General features: G+C 30.2%; 1 protein-coding gene and 1 pseudogene across 2 annotated transcripts; both read left to right on the top strand.

Annotated features, from left to right (window-relative positions):
- The first annotated feature begins 1862 nt into the window (after nt 1–1862).
- LOC108488789 (COP9 signalosome complex subunit 3-like) lies at nt 1863–4661 on the top strand (annotated as a pseudogene).
- A 1224-nt stretch (nt 4662–5885) lies between these two features.
- LOC108488420 (cytochrome c1-2, heme protein, mitochondrial-like) lies at nt 5886–9250 on the top strand. 2 transcript variants are annotated; one of them, XM_017792701.2, is made up of 8 exons: nt 5886–5959; nt 6502–6572; nt 7126–7334; nt 7710–7989; nt 8071–8142; nt 8507–8623; nt 8738–8803; nt 8886–9250. In XM_017792701.2, the coding sequence occupies exons 2-8, from the start codon at nt 6516–6518 to the stop codon at nt 9000–9002; spliced, it is 918 nt and encodes a 305-aa protein (XP_017648190.1). In that variant the 5' UTR covers nt 5886–5959; nt 6502–6515; the 3' UTR covers nt 9003–9250. The 2 variants fall into 2 exon arrangements, with proteins under 2 accessions (XP_017648190.1, XP_017648189.1); XM_017792700.2 differs by having other exon boundaries at nt 5906–6060.
- Nucleotides 9251–20013: the final 10763 nt, after the last annotated feature.

The raw sequence follows: 20013 nt of genomic DNA, 5'->3' as shown, positions 1-20013 counted from the left end.
TTCCATAATCACAATTCATCAACCTAGCATGTAACATAGCATATCTCAATTCAATTTCATACCAATGATCACATATCAATTAATTACTCCACTTTCTTTTCTATTCAATTTAGTCCCTCTTCGATGTAAAATCTTAAACATAACAATTCAATAAAATTTTTCATATCATTGCAATGAACTCATCCCAATAACTCATCATCAAATAAACATGTATACTAAATCAAATAATTCTATCCCGAATCATAAAAGTACAAACTGAGGTTTTGCGCGTCACTCATCAACGATTTTTACTTTTTCTCTCCCTCTCGACAAATCGGTGTTGCCATTAGCTACGAATAATTCCAAAACATATTACATTATCAATTTCTAGCCAGATTAGAATCAAATATCAAATTTCGCAAAATTTTTAAATTATTCAATTTAGTCTCTAAAATTGGAACTAGTATAACTTTCAATATAAAGCCTCAGATTAAAATCTGATTTCACCAAAAACTCATTAGAGACCCTCTATTTTGAATCCCTACCAATTTTTCATGACAATTTTTCATTTTATTCAATTTGGTCTCTAATTTACGAAACTAACAATTAAGTTTTACAATTTAGTCATTTTCTTATACTAAGCTTAATTTCTAACAATTTAACACCAAAATCATTCAATTCTCGATCATAGAAACTTTCTAAAACTTTAATAGTTTTACTAGTTTGTACATGAGTTAGCTAGATCAAGCTCTTATGATTCAATTTCCATAAAAATCAAAGAAAAATAGCTAGGAATATACTTGAAATTAAAGCCAAAAACCTCAAAACCTTTGCTATGAATTTTTCTCTTCTTTCTTTTTTTCTTTAAAATCAGTGGAGAAGAAGAAATTCTTCTTTCCACCGCACATACATATATATACTAGGATTAGTTTGTAAATTAATTTAATTAATCATGTTTTTACTAAATAATTCTTAATTAATCTAAGTTAATAACTAATTAAGCATGACATCCACTAACATATAATTTAACATGGTATAATTTATGTTTTAAACATTTAGTTAATTGTAATTTAAGTTCCCAAGCCATTTACTAATTAAAAATTTATAATGATTGGATTTTATAATTTAGTCCCTAGACCCTAATTATCCACAATTTTGGCTAAATGGCTTAACAAATTTTCAATTCATTAATGCTATTGCTCCATAAATATCTCTATTAAATATTTACAGACTTGGCTTATGGAAACGAGGTCTCAAAACTGTATTTTCCGACACCACTAAAAATGCGTATGCATGTAGAAACTATGTAATTAGAACATAAATGCTAGTTTAAAAATAGCATACAATAAATAATTAAATGTACCATTTGAAACTAATTAATAATAAGATATGAAATATGTATGATATTAAAATGAAAAAAAAAGATTAAATTGTAAGTAAAATAAAATTTAAACATGTAAATACATCATAATAAGAATACAAAATGCACTACAACTGTTTATTGTGGTTTTGCATCAATCTTAAGTTAGTGTGGAGTTTACTTATGACATCAACTCAATCAACAGCATTATTAATATATATAATTAATCGAGGTAATAAACCATGCATAATACAATTCAAATGTAAATATTTTATTGAATAAATTTTTATTTAGTGATAAAATTGATGTTTTATTGAAATAAATAGTCTGAGTTTAAATCAAACCACATGAAATTTTACTGAAATTTTATTTTTAAAATAAAAGAGTAAAATACCTTGAATATATAATTTATTTTAATTAGAAAAATATTTTCGTAATTTTTTACAGGAATTGAGATAATAAAACCTTTCTTTTATTACCATCAACAACTTTAATACTATAGATGTGGAAAACCATCAAATACGAATACTGTAAAAATAAAATTTATTCTTCTTTTCATATAAATAAATAAAAACTATTTAAACTGCAAAGCTAAGAAATAGGATGCATCAGAGAGATTTATGGGGTATTGTATACATTTAACCGGAAGACGAAAACCAATCTTTTGACTAGTTTTGTTCTGTGTATCCGAGTTGAATCGATCAGAAAACTCAGCTACGAGAGGAGGTATGAACTCAGTGGAAGGTTTAGTGACACAAATCCAGGGACTATCAAGCACTGCCTCTGATGTTTTAATGCTGCAAAATTTGTTGGTTCCCTCCATTCCGAGTCGGCTCGGTTGTTGCCTTTTCTCGACCAACTTGACCCTTCCAAGCACTCTCTCGGTTACTTCTATTTCCTGTGAGTTATTTTCTATGTAAAATTTTGTTTTTTGTTGTCTCTTGGTCTTTTTTAGAATTTGATGTTTGGTTGCTGAGAAATAAAGAAATATAAAATCTATTTTTTTATATATATTTTTTATGTTTAGGATGAAAAATAATTGGTATGAGTTTGATTAATGGTTGAACAGTGAAGCATGTACTGCTGGCCCAATTACAAAAGAGCAAGCTAGTTCATATGTGCTAATCATTGCTAGGTTTCTCAGTTCATGTGTTTCCGAGCAAATTCGATTGGCTTCTCATAAGTGTATAACTCTTACTTTGAATCAAATTATATATTAAGATTACGAAATTCTCTGCTTGTTTCATGTTGGTATTGTTGATGTTGATCTCAACATGACTGCCGGTTATATTTGTTTGTAAGAGGTTCAAGAACCAACTTGTGTTACTCGGAGAGCCCTTGCCTGGGGTTGCTCTGATGCTGACGGCTATTCGGAAGTTTCGGTCATCGACCGAACATTTGACTGCTTTACACCCCGAATTTCTTTTGCTTTGTTTGCTTGCAAAGTCCTATAAGACCGGTCATTCCATTCTGGAAGAAGAAATCTTCGAGGTTGATCAGCCAAATGACCTTTTCCTGTATTGCTATTATGGGTTGGTTGCTTCTCAATCTATTCAATTTGCATATCCAATTGTGCATTTAATCTTACAATCTATAACTTTACAGAGGCATGATATGCAATGGACAAAAGCATTTTCAGAAAGCATTGGAGCTTTTACACAATGTATGTTGTTTCACTAGTGCTCTGTTTTTAATTATTGGTCAAATACGAAAATTACGAAAAAAGGGACTTTGAATTAGTCTATTGTTGGGTAATTGTCTAGGTTGTGACCGCTCCTATGTTTGCCGTTAATGCTATAGCCGTTGAAGCTTACAAAAAGTACATATTGGTCTCTCTTATTCTCCATGGACAGGTATGTTCTGCAATTGACATTAAATGTGTGGATCTCGTGGTTTGTAAGAGAATAATTTCATCATTTTTTACAAAAATTCGGACTTGCAAGTTCTTCTTCGTCTCTGAATGGTGATTTGTTGTATGGTTTTTGGTTCTTTCGGTTACAGTTTTCTACCAGCCTCCCCAAGTATTCTTCTTCGGCTGCTCAGAGAAATTTGAGGAGCTTATGTCAGGTCCGAATAAATTCTAAGACTACTACTCATACCGAATTCGAAGAAGATAAAATAAAATCATAGTCTTATACCTACATAATAATAAAAAATGAAGTTCAATACTTAATTGTCTGAATTCTTACTTGTTTGTTCCTTGAGCAGCTATATTTTGATATGGAAAATAGTTATAGCAATGGAAAATTTGGGGACTTAGAGACATATGTACAGTCAAACAAGGAGAGAGAACATGTGAGTGCTCACTCTCGAGTGTGAGTGATGGATGCTGATGTGTCCAGCGAACACATCTAAAGTTCTAGTTACATTTTCTGACCATCTGATAGAGGCTTTGTACTTTTTATCAGGACAACAATCTAGGGTTGGTGAAGCAGGTAGTATCATCGTTGTATAAGCAAAATATCAAGAGATTAACCCAGACATACTTAACTCTCTCCCTTCAGGACATTGCCAACACGGTGCAACTGAGTAGCGTTCGGGAGGCGGAAATGCATGTTCTTCAAATGGTAATTCCTGTTTCAGTTAATTTAAGACTGCGGTTTCGTGTTTAACATGTTGCCGAGTGTTGATATCAAATTATAGATTCAAGATGGTGAGATATATGCAGCTATCAACCAGAAGGATGGGATGGTCAGATTCCTAGAGGATCCTGAACAATATAAAACCATTGAAATGATCGAGCGAATTGACTCATCGATCCAAAGGTATGATTCGAGTTTGGCATATATGAATGCTATTAATTGTGACAATATCCGGACATGAGTAAAGGAATATGACATTTAAGGTCTATATAATGTTTGATGGTCATGAATAAAAGCATTAACAAAGGTGTTTTGTTTTAGTATTTTTTGTGTTGTGTTACAGGTTGATGATCCCGTCGAAGAAGATTACACTTATGGACGAACTCATGTCATGTGATCCATTGTATCTATCTAAGGTGAGGTTGCCATTTTTGTTCATCAAAACAATTTCTGCTATCACCATTCAATTAGTAAAGACACGACATGATACTGCAAATTACTCAGGGTAGCCGAGAGCGACAGAAGTTCGATTTTGATGACTATGACAGTGTTCCTCAAAGGTTTAACGTATGAGTGCTGATCCATTTGCTGGAAATTGTTAAAAGAGGTGACAAATTTTTTTTTTTTAAATTGCATTTCAACTGTACTCTGGATTTTGGTCATAATAAGTGAGATTTTTGAACATTGTAATGGAAGACTTTAGCTTTTGCACATAAATATATTCAATTGATTTCATGTAACGCCCTATTTCTCGTCTTTTTTAGGTTGTCTCGCAAAAAAAAAAGTTTAATATAATATTTGGTGCCTTAACTTGACACTTTTTCTAATATGGCATCTAATTTTTTTTGGGTCCAATTTGGTACTTAAACTTGACACTTTTTCTTAATTGGGTACTCAAACTTGACATTTTTTCTTAAGTTGGTACTTAATCTTTTTCGGGGTCCAATTTGGTACCTCAATTTGACTCTTTTTCCTAATTTGGTATCAATTTTTTTTTGTTCGATTTGGTATTTGAACTTTTCAAACGTTTTACAAATTACTCCAAAAATAACCAATGTTATATTAAGCCTAGATATTTTTGGTTTCATATAAATTGAAAAAGCTTTTCTTTTTTCTTTGGCTTAATATAACATTTGGTACCTGAACTTGACACTTTTTTCTTAATTTGGTACCTAAACTTGGCATTTTTTTCCTAATTTGGTAGCTAAGCTTTTTCTTAAGTTCAATTTGCTACCTAAATTTATTAAATGTTATACAATTTTATGCTACAAAAATATTGTCAGTATTAGAGGAAATTCATGTTAAAAAATAGTTATTGAGCTACGCTTAACAAATTAATACTAAATAAGAAAAAAATAGTTTTAAAAACCAAATTAAAAGAAATTCTTTATTTTCAATTAATAAAATAATTAATTAAACAAATAGAGCTAAAAGTAATTGAACATATAACATACAAAAATATATCATATCATTTATCACATGTGTTATACATTGATTATTTTGCTACCTCATAAAAAAATAACATTGTTAGTATATTGGAGTAATTTGTAAAAAATTTGACAAGTTCAAGTACCAAACCGAATAAAAAAAAGATTAAGTACCAAATTAGAAAAAAGAGTCAAGTTTAGGTACCAAATTAGACCTAAAAATGATTAAGTACCAACTTAAGAAAAATTGTCAAGTTTGAGTACCAAATTGTGTCATTCCGACAATCTACTGTTTTTTGCAACTCAATCAGCAGCTTAGTTAGTGGAAAATACAAAGGAATTTGCTCGAAAGGAAAAAAAAAAGGTATAAGGATTAATTGTACATCGTTAATAAAATTAAGGACTTAGTGTCCACAACCTAACAAATTGTTAGCGAGCAAAGGGTAATTTTAAAAAATTTAATGACCAAAATATAATTTTAAACAAACATAAGCAACTAAACTTAAAATTTAACCTTAAAAAAAGTATTAGCGAGCGAAATTCAAATATTTTAATCAAACCAAAAAATATTTTGTCTAAATTTTCGGAAGATCGGTGAAGACTCGACCAAAGTCTGATTCTCCTTTAACTACTTTTCATTTTGGCCTCCTTTTTTTTTTTTGTTTTATTTTCCATTTTTTCGTTTTAGTTGATTTGGGATTCCTCTGATCAAGTCAGTTCGCTCTCTTCTCTTCTTTTCATCTTTGGGTTTATATTTTCTTATTTATTTTATTCACAGTGGATGGATCTGCCATTAGATCCTCACCTTTTTAGGGTTTCTCAAGTGTTCCTTTTTGTACTTAAGCTGAACCATTTTGGGTTCTTTCTGCTATTCTTTTAATTTGTGTTTTTCATTTTTCTATGCTAAAATTCAAACATATGACATTTTTCTGCGTGTATGGTCATTTATCTTATGAATTTACCCAAACCCACTTGTTTGAAGGCTTTAAAAATCCTCAATTTTTGGAGAATTAATGAATATTTGACTGAAAAGGGAGCCTTTTAGGAGTTCTTCAATATATTTCATATGAATTCTCTGTTTAATTTATTCTGCTTTTTTAATGTTAGTTTTATTTAGATTGTTTTCCTTATTGATATTTAGCCAATTTCACAGGAATATCAGCTAAAATGGCTGGGCGATTGATCCACCAGGTTTTAACGAGGAAACTTCAGTCTCAATCTACTGTAAGACCTTTCGCCCTTTCCTGATGTTCACATTATCTATATAACTCCGATTCTTTATTTTTCTTACCCGAGCCCAACTCTGGAGTCTGACACGTAGATATGACCTCCAAGGAACCTTTAAATAGATGAAACAAATCCGTAGCACGTCCTGACCTTGCACGTGGCAGACCATATTCGTATCCGACACTCGAACTGAGTAACATAGGATATTGTACTATACTTACACGTGGAATGAACATATGAAGACACTGTAATTGAACTACACGTATTTACCTCTGAATAATAATAATAAGTTTATATGAGGATTCTTTTTGTCTGATTATGTATGATTCAATTGTGTGTACTTTATGGTTTGCAACTAAATGGAAGATATAATTTCACCTATGTTTTTAACACCCCTGTTCAACACATTTTTGGACATGAGTACGAGGCTATGATCCTCCAAGAACTTTCCAAATATTTAGAAACAACTCGGGAAAAAAATAATCATGCCTGTTCCTGAGACTCATAGCTGAGTCTGAGTAACATATATTTTCGCATGTTTTTTTTACAGGTTCCGACCTTTTCATGGTTTACATCAAGAAAATTTAATGAGGATGCAAGATATGCTGGTATGAGGACAGTTGCACTTCTTGGAGCTGGTATTTCTGGTTTTCTAGGTTTTGCAACAATAGCGTCAGCTGATGAGTCAGAACATGGGTTAGAAGCTCCGAATTATCCTTGGCCTCACAGTGGCATCCTCAGCTCATATGACCATGCTTCGTGAGTTTTACGCCTCTCCTTATTTAACCGAATAAACTTTCAAAAAGGTTCTTCAAATATGAATCTTAATGATCCACAATATACAGTTGAAACTTGAAAGCAGGTTATCAGCCTATCACTTAAGTTTGAGACCATCAAGTCTTCGAATTAGTGATGGTTTCTTCCTCTTTAGCTTCTATGACTTCCCATTCTTTGCACAAGGGGAACCTCGTATATCAGTTTCAGTGTCCGATTGCAAGAATAGGCTGCTTCTCTTCCCTAGGAGTCAAATTAAAATCTTTCGGCATAATTCTGATATTAGGTTAAGCATTGATAAAATATTTTAAGTTTATAGTACACAGTGTTCGTGATGTTAGATTGATTTTGAATGATCAGGATTCGTCGTGGACACCAGGTTTACCAACAAGTGTGTGCATCCTGCCACTCTATGTCTCTAATATCATTCCGTGATTTGGTGGGTGTTGGATACACAGAGGAGGAGACAAAGACTATGGCAGCTGAGATTGAGGTGGTTGATGGACCTAATGACGAGGGTGAGATGTTTACTCGTCCCGGTAAACTCAGTGACCGGTTTCCTCAGCCGTATGCAAATGAAGCAGCAGCTAGGTTTGCTAATGGAGGAGCTTATCCTCCAGATCTAAGTCTCATTACCAAAGTAATTGTTGCCTTGATTTTTACATAACCATGAAAATTATGGATATACATCACTGAGGTGTCTTACTTTTTATTCTTTCAGGCTCGTCATAATGGTCAGAATTATGTGTTTGCCCTTTTAACTGGTTACCATGATCCTCCTGCTGGTGTTACGGTAAATTTTGTCTTACACTATCTTGCGTAACACGGCATTACAAAAATTGTATATTAGATCTCTATATCTTTTGTAAAAAGTGATTTAGGCGATCATATTTCTTCTAAAGATGGGATGAAGTTTTATATCTCTTTGTATTTGGTCCATGTTAACTGCTGCTCTTCAATGAGAAATGCTATTGCTTTTGGATATAGACATAATTCCAAAATGAAGCATTGGTGTCACTTGACTATGAATCTTTCTGTTGAATAACTTCTGTATGCATGCTGCGTATGACATTAATTTAGACGTTGTTAGGCTAAACATATCTGGTCTCCAATGAATTGGTTGAAAAAATAATTAGTCATTGCCCCCAACTCTATAGATTCGAGAGGGGTTACACTATAACCCGTACTTTCCCGGGGGAGCAATTGCCATGCCTAAAATGCTTATTGATGGTGCTTTAGAGTATGAAGATGGCACGCCTGCAACTGAAGCTCAGGTTGGTTTTAACTTTTCTGTTTCTTTCATATTGCCATTGTGTTTGAAAACCCTTCAATGTATTGCATCCTTTTTTGGCATACATGGCTCACGCTTTGGTATTGTCATCATATAGATGGGGAAAGATGTGGTTACATTTTTGTCATGGGCAGCCGAACCCGAAATGGAAGAAAGGAAGCTGGTGTGTATTATTATAACAAACTATTCATCGACCAACTTTTGCTTAATGAACCTATATCTGACATTTGTGTCATCTAATGCAGATGGGTTTTAAATGGATATTTTTATTGTCATTGGCATTGCTTCAAGCTGCTTATTATCGGCGGTTGAGGTGGTCTGCTCTCAAATCTCGCAGGCTGGTCTTAGATGTTGTCAACTAGCAGTCCCCCGGTTTCTGTCATGCTAATCTGCTTTTCTGCGGATTTGGCAATAATAGATTTTTGGGATTATCTAGCTCCTGCCCTGACCAACTACCGGTTCTTTCTCTCAAATGTTAATGGAGTGATCTGAGAAGAAATAAGAACAGCATACATCAAGTTTTGCTTTGAGACATGAAGTTTTGTTTAGTTCATTCTTTTCAATGCTCTCTTTATGATAATGGCCATGAAACACATTTGTTTTGGTAAAACAGTGAGTCATCCTTAATATTTTCATTCATTGCCCAAAACATTAAAACATCAGAAAGCAACACCTTGGGAAATTTCATAATTTAAAAAAATTATAGACCAAATCAAAATAGTAGTGCAGCAGCAGGGTCATATACTCCCTTTTTGTCCAAAAGGCTCCTTTCAACTCAACTAAGAATGCCACAACCTCCCTCTCAGCCTTTGGCAATCCTTTACTTTTTGCAAAAAATGAAGAAGTCTATTTCAACAACATTCAGTATGTTTCTTCATTTGCAACATAAATAACAACGCAGCAGTAGCACCATCAATACATAAAAAAATTTTCGGTTTGCAGTTTGTTCCATTTTATTATTCTATCATTTTTCCGAACAAGAGTTGAGACAAGATAGTTATGCGAAAATATGAAATGAGAGCAAGGCTAGGAAAAATATCCAACTTACTGTATCTATTAATGCAGTTTAAATTCGTCAATCTTATGTGTACAAAGTCTCTCTCAAAAAGTGATTTTATTCAATAATTTATTCGATATAATTATTGGCTTGAATTCATACCTTTACAACGATTGATCATTGTAATCTCAAAATTGAACTTTAAATTATTACGATTATTTTCTCAAAAACTTCACGATACAATACGTATAACTCTCCAAAGAAAGCAAATAATGCCAAAATATTGTACAATATAGTAAAATATAAAACAAAATAATACCTTAAAAGGCACACCTAGCTATGCTATACTGCAGTTAGGCTTTGTATAATCTTATCGCAAGTCCAACAAGGATACTTAGAAGTAAATCCAATCACCAGTTTATCTTTTAAGATAATAGGAAATCTTAGTCAAAGTTGAATCCTTAAATTCTTTCATCCATGCTGTCACATAAAAGAAAATAGGAACCCTTTTAAATCTAGTTTCCTTGTACATAAAAACATGCCCATTACGTCCTCCACTTAATGCTTAATATAAATAAACAATACTATTTTTATACAAATCAAAATTTACAACAAAACAAGATATATTATATCAAATTATCCTCTCCACTAATTACATTATGTGACAAACCCCGCTACCAATTATACTATATTGTCACAAGCTTTAGCACAAGTAAGAACTAACAAAAGAACAAACATAACCTACGTCTACAGGGTCAACCTCATAAATACTGTAAAAAGAAATATTTTTAAACTAAAAAATTGTTAATTCAAGTATCATGCTAAGCCATTTTAAATAATAAAATATGGGTATAAAAATTCAACTATCAATTATTCATTAAAGGAAAAAAAAAAAAAAAAAGACAATTTGAATAACTAGATCGCACTATTGTTAACATTCTTCCAGCATTTATTTTTAATAGATTTACAGAATACGAAAAATTAATCATTGAACTTACTCTTGAAAAAATATACTTTTCCACATTTCCAACTATTCAAATTTGTTGTTATGCGAATTCAAAAAACAGTCACTTCATTCTATTAGCCATTTAATGGCTAGGTAACAAAAAAACACAATCTCTAATAATTCAGTAATTCAATTGTAATTTTTAAAGTTAAATGATCAAAATAAAACTTATAAAGAGTTGAGTAACTAAGGATGTAGTTTACCCAAAAATTAATGATCTACTTTATAGATTGAGTAAATTATAAAAATAGTCACCTAACTATTAACGTGTTTATATTTTGATCACTTAGATTTAAATTTTTCTATTTTAGTCATTAATGTTATCAAATTTTAATATTTTGGTGGCTCTTCCGTTAAATCACTAACGAAAACATTTTTTATTGGCATAATAACAAAATTTTCCTCCAATGTTTACAAGTTCTATTAATTTGATCCTAATTTGAAAAAATCAATAAATTCAACCTCAACTTTACATATATTGTTAATTTAATCTTGATTCTTAAAATCCAAAATTAAAATACTTTAAAAATAAAACTTTTATTTATTGATAAAATACATAAAATTATAAAATATTTATAAACAAATGAATGCTCATTTTCAATTTCTCTAACATGATTTTTAATTAAAATAATAATTTTATTAAAAATAATATTATAAATAAAATAATTTAAGGAAAAAATTATGAAGAAAACTTAAGCAGATTCAACTTTTTTTTTTTAACATTAACGACCACCATGTTTAGGTTGGGTAAAAAACTAGAACCTAAGGGTGGGTACAATTGGGGATATATGGGTGAGGATAAAGTCTTCGAGACTTAGTAGATGGAAGCCCATGACAATAGCTTCGCAACCAATTCTTAATTGAATGTCATGACAACGAAGAATATTGGAAATTGAGGAATTCATTGTAAGAGTTATTGGTGCTGATGGTTATGCGTGAAGGTGGTGCCCAATGCTCAGTAAATTGAGCAAGGACTAAGGAATAGGACCATATGTATACTAAATAAATTATTATTTATAAGGTAAATCTGAAGAATAAAAGTTTGAATTTGGTTTAAATGTGAGTTTTTTAAAATATTTTATTTATAAAATAGTATTTAATAAATAAATTTGATGTTAGAAAAATGGGTATTCATTTATTTATAATTTTGTGTGCATTTTTATCGAAAAAAGAACTTTTAATTTTTTTACTTTGTAAAGTTTTTAATTTTTTAAAATCAAGGCTATACTAATGTAATTAGTAAAATTGGTGGTTAAATTTGATAGTTTTTTTAAATTAGGATCATATTGATAAAATCTGTAAACATTAGAGGTCAAAATTTATTATTATGCCAATAAAAAAGTTTCGATTAATTATTTACTAGATGAGTGGTCAAAGTATTAAATTTCGTTAATATTAGTGATAAAATTCTTTTTAAACTCAAGTAATCAAAATAAAAATACGTTCATAGTTTTTTTTTAAATCTAATTCAATTGTGAAAGTTTTTTAATTCATGTTCACTTACACTGATAATAATATTAATATTAATTAAATTAAGACTTAATCAATAAAATACTATGATATATTCTACCTTTTAAATTAAATTGGATGCTCTAAAAACGATGATGACAAGTAGCTGTTTAAAAGATAAAAAATTGTCCACCAAGTACTAATGGTTGGATTTGATGACAAACGCAAAGAATCTAACCTAACCCCTAGTATTAGATACTGTTTGATTTGCTTAGATTTCATACCATCTTGAGGGTTTCGCCCTTGATGCTCAGTGTTGCGTGACTCACCCAAGAAACTAGCGCCTTTTTTTTTTTTTTTTAAAGAAAAGTATCGTCATAAACGATTACATTAAAATGTAAATTTTTTGTATAAGCATTTCTATCTTCACGTAAAAAATTTTGGTCCATTAATAATAATAGTCTTACTGTACCATTATTTGTATATTTAGCTATTTGATTTACTGTTATATTTTGAAATTTTAGATAAATTAAATTTTTATTTTTCAATTTCGTTAAAGTAAGAGTTTTACCAATCCATTAAAAGCAGCTCCACCAGTTAGTATAGTCTCCACTAAAAGGGCATTATTACACTTGAGTTTTTCTTGTCTAAATCTTTTTTCTCATGCTATCTGCAGTCCTTCAAGACACGTACTTCAATATAGAAGATTATTTTCTTACTCCCCACCATAAAAAAAAAACCCACATAACCATCTTGCTTTCTATTTAACTTTATATTTCTTTTTTGTACGAATATAATGAGATTTTATAATATTAAAACTCTTAAAAGGGATTACATTATATATATTGTCAAGAAAATATTAATAATATTTGGATTGAGTTGAAACAAAGTCGATTTATCAGATGTGTTGAATATTCAATGTATTTGTGGTTTCTTATTGTGATTTTTTAAGTTGAATATATAATATATTCATCCAACCAACCAACATGTAATAAAAAAGTTAATATTTCATACATTTATGCATATAATTTTATATATTTAATGTCTCGTTTGATTATTATGGGAGAAAATAGTTAGAACAGGGAAACCCGAATCCACTTCAACCTTGTTTCACGAAAATTAATATATCTCAAATTATAAAATCACGTTTCTTTCACCGTTTCTTCCATATGAAACTAGACTCAATAAGCTTTAATTCAATATTTAATTCAATCTCTAATTAAATTTCTATAATTTTAGGTGAATTTTCAAAGTTAAGTCACTGCTGCTGTCCAAATTGTTTTAATGAAAATATTTTCTCTTCCAAGGTTCTTTGCACTATCTTTCATTCAATCACACATAATTGATCTTTGCACTATCTTTCATTCAATCACACATAATTGTCATACTTTGGATTACTATACAATTTAGGCACTTACATTTATGTGTAGATTACATATTCATTTCTTAATCTTATTAGTACATTTCACCATACAAATCACATTCTCTCTTACTAATTTAGTGTTTTAAGTCTCTATTCTTCATCAAATACTTTCTATTTCTAGTATTTAGATTAAATACATGTTTCATACATCTCACTCAAAACATCTTTAACTCAATCTATTGAAATATAAGTAGGTTTAGTATGAAACTTACCTCCTTTGTCAAGAATTTCTTCATTTTTTCCTTCATTTCCATGCATTTCTCATCTTCACCACTTTCCTTCCTTTTTCTTCTCATTTTCTCCACTTTGATCTACTATTTTCTTACTTCTAAATTGATGAACATATTCTCTAGAATCTCTACTTCATCTTCTCTCTTTAATATCTAAGGAAATTTTCAAAAATTTTGAGTAAAAATGTAGGTTTTCATGGCAAATGACTAAATTATAAAGAAAAGAAAACTTCCTTTCTCACCCTTTCACTCACGTTGGAAGGATGATAAATTTCCTTCATCCTTCCTTTCTTTTTATATTACCATTTTCTATAAAATAATAATAAATATCTAAGTAAAATATTAATAAAATAATATTTAACTAATTAATTATAAAAAAATCACTAAAATATCATCAATATCATCATTACATTCTAGAATTCTCCCTCTTGCTAATTGACCATTTTACCCTTTATGATCTTTTAAAATTCCTTCCTTGAATCATCACTTAATTTGGTAAAATTATGATTTAGTCCCTCACAATTCTTCACCTATTCAATTTGGTCTCTGCATGCCAATTCCATATATTATTAAATTGGATTATTTTCACTTTTTGTCCTTTAAATTTCTCATTTTTACACTTTGATCCCCTAAATTTTGAATAATTACACTTGAGCCAAAAACTTTTCACATATTTGTGATTTAGTCCATTCCTTAATACATCATGTCCTACTTCTTGATTTAACTCTCTTTTGGTATATTGCAACTTTCATTTTCTTTGATCTTATGCCTTATTTCAATAAGATTTTATCTCATATTATTTACGACCAATGGGGTTTTGAGGATGTTACATTTCTCCCCCCTTAAAATAAATTTCATTGATTCAATAATCATTCTTACTTTTATTCAAATAATCATTTTTCATTTAATCCACAGTAGACTTGATTGAACAAGCAAGATATGCAAAATTAACACTGAAATGCGTCGAAGTTCAGAATCACTATAATAGAATACTCTGAAAGGCCACTATCACTAATTTGCATCGAAGTGCCACTATCACTAATTTGCACCAAAATACCACTATCACTTGACATCCAACGTGTTCATATCTTGTCTACCTGGGCCTTTATATTTTGGTTTCCATTGCTATTGTTTATCAATTAATAGTAAAGAAATTTATACTGTTTGCATTTTAAATCCATATTTTCTTACAAATCAATATTCATTAATTTACTACTTTAATATCTCTTAGAAGTAAATTTAAGTGTCTCTATTTACACTTCTATATTTTTATACTCTTGCAATTTAGCCCTTCTTTGCATCAATTTTCACTACTCTTAACTTTTCAATCATTCCAATTTAGTCCTATACAATTTAATAACACCCCTATAAATGCATTTCAACATCACTTTATCATACTTTGTCGCTTATTTATTCTATCATGATTTATATCACTTACTATACTTACTAATTTCATTTAATTACTAATTTAGAGCCTAAGTGTAATAGCCCAAAATTGGGTCTAGTTGGAACAGAGGTTTCGGGACCACAAAATCTGAGATAGAAATAATTATTTTATGATTATTTTGAGGTATATGATATTATTGCATGATTGTGTGAAAAATTCGTGAAGAAATTCTATGCATAAAGTGCTCAATTTGAAGTTAGGGACTAAATTGAATAAGTTGCAAAACTTGCATTCTAGAAGTTTCTAGTATGAAATTGCTTTGAAATATTAATTAGGAGGTCTTAAATATAAATTTGACCAATTTTTAAGTGATGGAAAAAAATTGGACATAGATGGAATTTTTGAAAGTTTAGTAAAGAAGGGCATTTTGGTCATTTGGTAATTAAAAGAAATAAAAAGGGAAAATAAAGCCAAAATTAAATCATCTTTCTCATGGAGGCCGAAATTAGCATGGGGGAAGCCATGGCTAGGGTTTTCAAGCTTTCCAAGCTCAATAGTAAGTCCGTTATAACCCCGTTTTTCAAGTTCTTTACGTTTTTGGAATCCCGGTAATTTGATTAAGCTTATTCTAGCAATAATTTAAGCTAGGGTTCATATTTGGAAAAATACCCATAGGTGAAATGTGTTTATTTTGCTGTTTTATAATAGAATATGAGGTTTTAAATTATGTTAGACAACTTGTGCTACTCGATTTTGAGTGAAAACGAGTAAAATGGCTTAATCGGTAAAAATACCTAATAGTCATAAGTATATGTTAGAGTGAGAATTTGATGTTTCCATAGAAGGGAAAAGTGATCAGCATGTCATAAAACATAATAATAAGGGATGAAGTTTAATTTCCGAGCCTAGGGGTAAAAGTGTAAATATGCAAAAGTTTAGGGGCAAAATTGTAATTTTTACAAAGTTTGAGTTAAAAACTGTTTTGAATAGTACATTAATTAAATAAGTAAAATATGATGTTTTAGATCCCGAAAAATGAGATTTGAACCTAGAATGAGAGAAAAATCAAAAATTGGGAAAGTTGGTAAAATGACCGTTTTAGTATCGAGGTAAGTTCATATGTATAATAAGCATTAATTTATGCATGTTTCAATGTAAAATTGATATATTCATTATGATTTCGAGGTGTTGAAAGTATGTAAGTTGGTATGATAATAATACAAACAATAATGTTGTAATTTATATTTGAAAGTTAAATTTAGTGAATTAATTGAATTATATTAAATTAAATGATTATGGTGCCAAGTTTATGAATTGATTTAAAATATGTCTATGGTACATGAAGTGCATTGAATTATCATATGTAAATGTGATTTCTATGATTATGGATATTATGAGAAATTGTAAGTTCATATGATTTTTAATAAGGCAATGTGTAATTTAATGTTATTGCCTTGATATTAAATGAGATGTAAGTTTATATGTAAGTAATACATCAATATTACTTGTATTATGATATTTTATAATAATATTGGAAATATATTTGTGGACAATTACTTGATTGGTGAAATTCTTGGAAAGAGAGAGAAATTCGGTTGAACCTTGGAAAGATTGGATGATCTGAGATAGTATGTAGCTAGGTCACATGTATGGTGCTGAGTGCACATCATGTGTACAAGAGAGCTACAAGACATTATGATGTAGCTAGGTTGCATGGGTGATACTATGTGTACACCATGTAGACAAGAAAGCTACGGGATATATGTAGCTAGGTCGCATGCGTGGTTCCAGGTGAAGGACACCATGTAGACAAGAGAGCTACGAGATAAATTGGCTAGGTCACATGGGTGGTACTGAGTGTTCACCATGTGTACAAGAGAGCCGAACTATATGATGGGTGGAGCTATGTGCTGAAACCACTAAGTATCGAGGATTGATCCGAAGTGTTCAACGGGAGACTCTCTATGTATTGCTTTGTGAGTTTTGTGATGAATAAGTGCAGGAACTTGATTATGTGAATGATGTGTTCATTAAGTGACCAAGATTTAGTGAGGTTATAAACAAGTAAGTTATACATGAGGATGATTTTATGGTGACCTTGTGATCATGGGCCTATACTTGTGATGTATGAAATGTGGTGAAAATGATTTGTGATATGTATGTTAAAATGAGGTTAATATAAAGAAAGTGTGAAAGAGTGAATTAGCAATAAAACTATTTTGGACAGTAGCAGTGACGTGATTTTGAAAAATCACCAAAAATAGTAGAAATTTAATCAGAGACTTAATGAGATATCAAATTAAAGCTTAATAAGTCTATTTTCATATAAAAGAAACAAAGCAAGAAAAGGAGTTCTATATTTTGTGATATCTATGTTTTTGTGAGACTAGTTTAGAATGATTACGTGATCCCCTGTTTTGACTTTGGAAAATCACAAAATTTTGGATAAAAATAATTAGAGGCTTAAACTTATATTTTTAAAATCCTTAATGAGTCTATTTTCAAGATAAATCAACAAGAACATTATCCGAGTTCTGTACTGTGAGATAATTAATTTTTAGTGAAGAGAGGTCAAAACTGTCAAAAAGTGAAACAGGGGAAGTTTTAATGAATAAACTGTACTAATTGGCTAAACCAAAAGTTATGAAAATTTTATGGTGGAAAGATATGTGAGTCTAGTTTTAGGAGAAATTTACGGATCTTAATTTGGAGCTCTTTAGCTCGAATTATAAATAAGTAAGTGACTATGACTCTTGTGGATAGTTTGATGTGAGCATTTATTAGTAAATTGTGAAATCGTACTTACAAGAATGCTATATACATTAAGGATGTGGAATGGAGAGGAGGAGAAGGAAAATAAATATATGTGGAATACATGGAAACTATGGTATATGAAATATTGATATAATGAAATAAATGATATGTGTTTATAAGAAAACAGAAAGAGAATGATATGTATCATGACATGTATATATATATATATATATATATATATATATATATATATATATATATATATGACTAGTCTCAATGTAATGCTTGTTGGGTATGGAGTTGAATTGAAATGTTTCAGGCAAACATGTTATTTTGCGTATCTGAATTATGGTATTTTATAAAGATATGATCTAGTTTTAAATATGAATGCTTGATGATTAAGCTGAAGATATTTTGTAAGATGATAATCTTGGTATAAATGTATAAGTGGTACTATAATAAACAAGGTAAAATGAGTATGAGAGACACATGTATGATGACATACAAATGCTATGTTTGTGGTTTAATTGAGAATATTAATCATTAAATGAATACCATGTTATATGTTTTTTATTTTGTATAAGTGTGTAAGAGATTAAGGTTGACCAAAACTTGGAAAATAGCCTAGGTATATTCCACACAGGCAGAGACACGACCATGTGTCTCAGCCGTGTATGGAACACGACTTTGAGACTCGGGCGTGTGGAGCCTTAAAGCATGAAATTTTCAAGATTTTTGTAAGTTCTCGGTTTAGTCCCGAACCTTTTCTAAAGTATGTTTTGGGCTTTGTAGACTCAAATAAGGGACTATGTGTAAGTGAATGAACGTTTTGAAATATGAATGAAATTTTATGGCCGGTATTTTAGTTTAATGTTTGTATGTTTGTCCGATAACGCCTCGTACCTTATCCCGGCCTCGAGTACGGGTAAGGGGTGTTATACTAAAAGCGAATACAATTGGGGATATATGGGTGAGGATGTAGTCTTCGAGACCCAATAGATGGAAGCCTATGACAGTAACTCCGCAATCAATTCTTAATTGAATGGCATGACAATGAAAGATATTGGAAATTGAGGAATTCATTGTAAGAGTTATTGGTGCTAATAGTTGTGGGCAAAAGCGGTGCCTAACGCTCTAAATTGGGCAAGGACTAAGGAATAAGACCATATGTATACTAAATAAATTATTATTTATAAAATAAACTAAAGAATAAAGTTTGAATTTGGTTTAAATGTGAGTTTTTAAAAACATTTTATTTATAAAATAGTATTTAATAAATAAATTTGATGTTAGAAAATTCATTTATTTATAATTTTGTATGTATTTTTATCGAAAATGAACTTTTAAATATTTTTTACTTTTTAAAGTTTTTATTTTTTAAAATCAAGGTTAAACTAACATAATTTGTAAAATTGGTGGTTAAATTAAGATTGAATTGATAGAATCTATAAACATTAGATGTCTAAATTTGTTATTATGCCAATAAAAAAGCTTTGGTTAATTATTTAACGGATGAGTGGTCAAAGTATTAAATTTCATTAATATTAGTGATAAAATTCTTTTTTAAACTCAAGTGATAAAAAAAAACACATTCATAGTTTTTTTTTTTAATCTAATTCAATTGTGAAAATATACGAAGGTTTTTAAGTTGATACAATGTTTAAAACTACCCATAATCTATCCCAACCTTTAAATATGAGGATAAACACACTTTAGCACGCTTAAATCCATGTTTTCTTACACTGATAACAATATCAATATTAACCGAACTAATATACAATCAACAAAACACCTTGATAGTTGGATAAACATTTTTATATTATACGCTTGCTCTAAAAACGATGATGACAAGTAGCTGTTTAAAAGATAAAAAATTGTCCACCAAGTTAATGGTTGGATTTGATGACAAACGCAAAGAATCTAACCTAACCCCTTGTATTACTTACTGTTTGATTTGCTTAGATTTTATACCATCTTAAGGGTTTCACCCTTGATGCTCCGTGTTGCGTTGCGTGACTCACCCAAGAAACTAGAGCTTATTTTTTTTTTCTAGAAAAGAATGGCGGTACGATTATATTAAAATATCAACTACGTAGAATTTTTTTGAACTAAATTTGGTGGGTTCAT

Source organism: Gossypium arboreum, chromosome 10, assembly GCF_025698485.1.
Source record: "Gossypium arboreum isolate Shixiya-1 chromosome 10, ASM2569848v2, whole genome shotgun sequence".
Lineage (NCBI taxonomy): Eukaryota > Viridiplantae > Streptophyta > Magnoliopsida > Malvales > Malvaceae > Gossypium > Gossypium arboreum.
This window is presented reverse-complemented; position numbering and strand designations above follow the sequence as displayed.